This window comes from Lygodium microphyllum, chromosome 2 (assembly GCF_053477565.2).
Source record: "Lygodium microphyllum isolate KBCC chromosome 2, Lygodium_microphyllum_v1.1.10, whole genome shotgun sequence".
NCBI classification, from domain to species: Eukaryota; Viridiplantae; Streptophyta; class Polypodiopsida; order Schizaeales; family Lygodiaceae; genus Lygodium; species Lygodium microphyllum.
In genome coordinates, this window is record NC_141136.1 from 59256049 (window position 1) to 59258890 (window position 2842).

General features: G+C 41.9%; 1 protein-coding gene across 1 annotated transcript; it reads left to right on the plus strand.

Annotated features, from left to right (window-relative positions):
• The first annotated feature begins 889 nt into the window (after positions 1–889).
• LOC148039782 (mavicyanin-like) lies at positions 890–2564 on the plus strand. The gene is made up of 3 exons (XM_087665536.1): positions 890–1184; positions 1717–1940; positions 2274–2564. Exons 1-2 carry the CDS (start codon positions 995–997, stop codon positions 1917–1919), a joined length of 393 nt encoding a protein of 130 aa, XP_087521662.1. The 5' UTR covers positions 890–994; the 3' UTR covers positions 1920–1940; positions 2274–2564.
• The last annotated feature ends 278 nt before the right edge of the window (positions 2565–2842 follow it).

Below are 2842 nucleotides of genomic sequence, written 5' to 3' on the forward strand. Positions count from 1 at the left end.
ATGCTTTATTGTTTAACTTGTTTTTTTAATGCAAATTGAAGTGCATCAATTATGAATGTTGACTCATGAAAATGTTTCTTGGTTTACAATAACTATCTCCTCCATCATTGCCTTGATCTAAGTGCTTTGTGATAGGAGGCCTAGGCAAGTGATGTTCCTTTATGAAGTACTATTAGCAATGATGAACTTTTGGGTGCTTTTGAGATAAGGCTAGCTAGGTACTAAAAGGGAGTTGTAAATAACAAGTGTAGTCTATAGCCCTCAAATTGGAAGGGCTACCCAACTTTTCATTTAGAAGGTCTTAGAGGACCTCTCCTTTTCTTTTTAAAGAGTTTGGAAGGGCATATAACTATTTTTCTAAAATTCTTACCTTTCTTTTGAAGGGTAATATATGTATCACCCTTCTCTAGAAGTGCAAAACCCCCTTTGAAGGGTGTTGCAACCTTCAAATTTTAGGCCTGAGTGTAGATCACTCGAATATAGAATTAAGCAATGAGATTTAACAATTATAAGTTTTGGAGAGGGGGATATGTGATGCCCCTCTTATTGAGGGGTGACCCATAATTGAATGGTGATGTTTGCTATTGCCCTAGTTTGTCCAAGAATGATGCCATAAGAATCGACTAGAACCCACTATATAGGCTTGAACATGGGGCCACGGGCTTTGGCTAATATGTGGAACGATGCATGTAGGCTAGGTATGTATGTGCAAACCAAAGAATAAACGAGGAAAATGAGAGAGAGAGAGAGAGAGAGAGAGAGAGAGAGAGAGAGAGAAGGGGGAGGGAGGGGTAGGTTGATCTGCCGTCCAAATTTCAACTGCCACCCTCGTTCGACTGTGTGAAGAGACTTGAGGGGCTGTGAGCGGCTTCTTTTATAAGAGGCCCGGGACTCACTCATTTGCGCTCTCTCTCTCTCGCTGTTATTTTGCTAGCGTTTTGCCCCTGCTCTCTCTCTCTCTCTCTCTCTCTCTCTCTCTCTCTTTTCTGCAGCTATGGCAAGCTCTCAGGGAAGAGGCATGGCAGCTTCTCAGGTAGTTCTTGCCCTGCTGCTGCTGTGCAATGCAGGCGGCCTCCATGCTGGAACCACCTACCAGGTCGGCGACGGCGCCAATTGGAGCCTCTCCGAGCTCAATTACAACTACTGGGCCTCGACCAAGACCTTCCATGTGAACGACCTCTTAGGTGAGCTCGCTCTCACACCATACCTCTTTCGCCTTTTAGTCGTGCATGTGAACGTTGGCCATCCAAGCAGCTAAGGTGCCTGAGAGGCCCTGCCTGTGTGCATGTGCTTGTGCGCCCGCACACGTGACACAGATGCCGGCGTCCACTTGATGCGAACAGCCCCTTTGGAAGCACCTAGCAAGGGAGCTGCAGCATGGATGAGCCCTTTGGAAACACCCGTTGTGCTTAGCAAGAGTGGTGTGAATGGACCCCTTGGAAACACCAGCTGTGTTTAACGGTTCTTGTGTGGATGGGCTCTTTTGAAACACCTCCCATGTGCTTACACGAGTATGGGGTGTGAATGAGTCCTTTAAAAGCCCCGCCTAGCAAGATAATGTAGTGTGAGCGAGTCCTTTGGAAGAACTAATTGTGCTTAGTAAGTAGAACAAAGCACCTTGCCTAGCACGATAATGTAGTGTACGAGTCCCTTTGGAAGAACTAATTGTGCTTAGTAAGTAGAGCAAAGCCATAACTAGAGGGTGTTTTTATGCAGTGTTCAAGTACTCCTCGGAGATGCACAATGTGGTGCAAGTGGATAGGGAGCACTACTTGGCATGCTCCTCCTCCAACCCCATCCAAGAGTTCTCAAATGGGGACACCATGGTTCAGCTCACTCAACCGGGGGTCTTTTACTACATTTGCGGGGTGGTTGGTCATTGCCAAGCGGGCATGAAAATGCAAGTCATCGTCCATTAATGGTGTCACAATGCCCCTCTTGTAAGCCTCCATCTCCAATATTTTCTCTCACTTTAGATTTTTTACTTGTTGGCTTGAATTTCTTTTATCTACTAAATTTAGATCTATTTTTCTATTTCAAAGTTTGTGGCCTTGGGTATTATTGGAGCTTAGTTCTATGAGACTTTCAAACAAAGATTTTGAAAGCTTTGCAACCTTTATGTAGTATTATTTTTTAATGAAATACATGAAATTCAGATAGCAAACCCCTATTTTAGTTTGAAATTTAAGCAATGAACTTAAACCTATTTTGACTTTGGGTAACTTTGCTTAACACATGCACTGATCCCTATTTTGGATTTCTTTAAATTGCAGGAAAATGGACACCTTTTGCTATTTGCAAGAAAATGAATACATTTTGCTATGGTCTTCTACTATTTTCGATTGTTACATAGCCTATTATGGTGTATTAGTAGTAGCGAATACTATGGGTCATGTTCCTCTACTAAGGTTGGCCATGCACACCGTGTAGTTTACAACTAGCGAATCAAAGACATTGTTGTCGCTATTGTCACACACTGGGTGTGAGCAAAAAAACATGTTATCCATTTTATTGATGTGTTGTATCAAACACAAGCCTTATATATAATTTTAACTTCTCATCTACTTAGTTGGCTCATTTGATTTGTTTAGGGACAATATTTGGGTGTCTTGTCCTTCACATTTAGTTGTTAGTGTTTTACTTGTACTTTTAGGTTCTTATAATTTTCTCTACATGAGTGGCAATGTGGATGGGCGCAAACCTAAGTAAATTTTCATCTTAGTTAAGTTACAATGCTTCAATGCTCAAAATAGGTGCTTTGATTGTGTTAAGGTGTTAACCAATTTTATTTACATGAGCTAATGATGTCGATAAGTACATATTAAAGTAAAATTTTGTCTTA

Excerpts from the sequence above, each read along its gene's own strand:
- LOC148039782 (XM_087665536.1), top strand. The coding sequence starts at position 995 with ATGGCAAGCTCTCAGGGAAGAGGCATGGCAGCTTCTCAGGTAGTTCTT. Across the intron at positions 1,185-1,716 it reads CCATGTGAACGACCTCTTAG|TGTTCAAGTACTCCTCGGAG; the intron begins GTGAGCTCGCTC and ends GTTTTTATGCAG.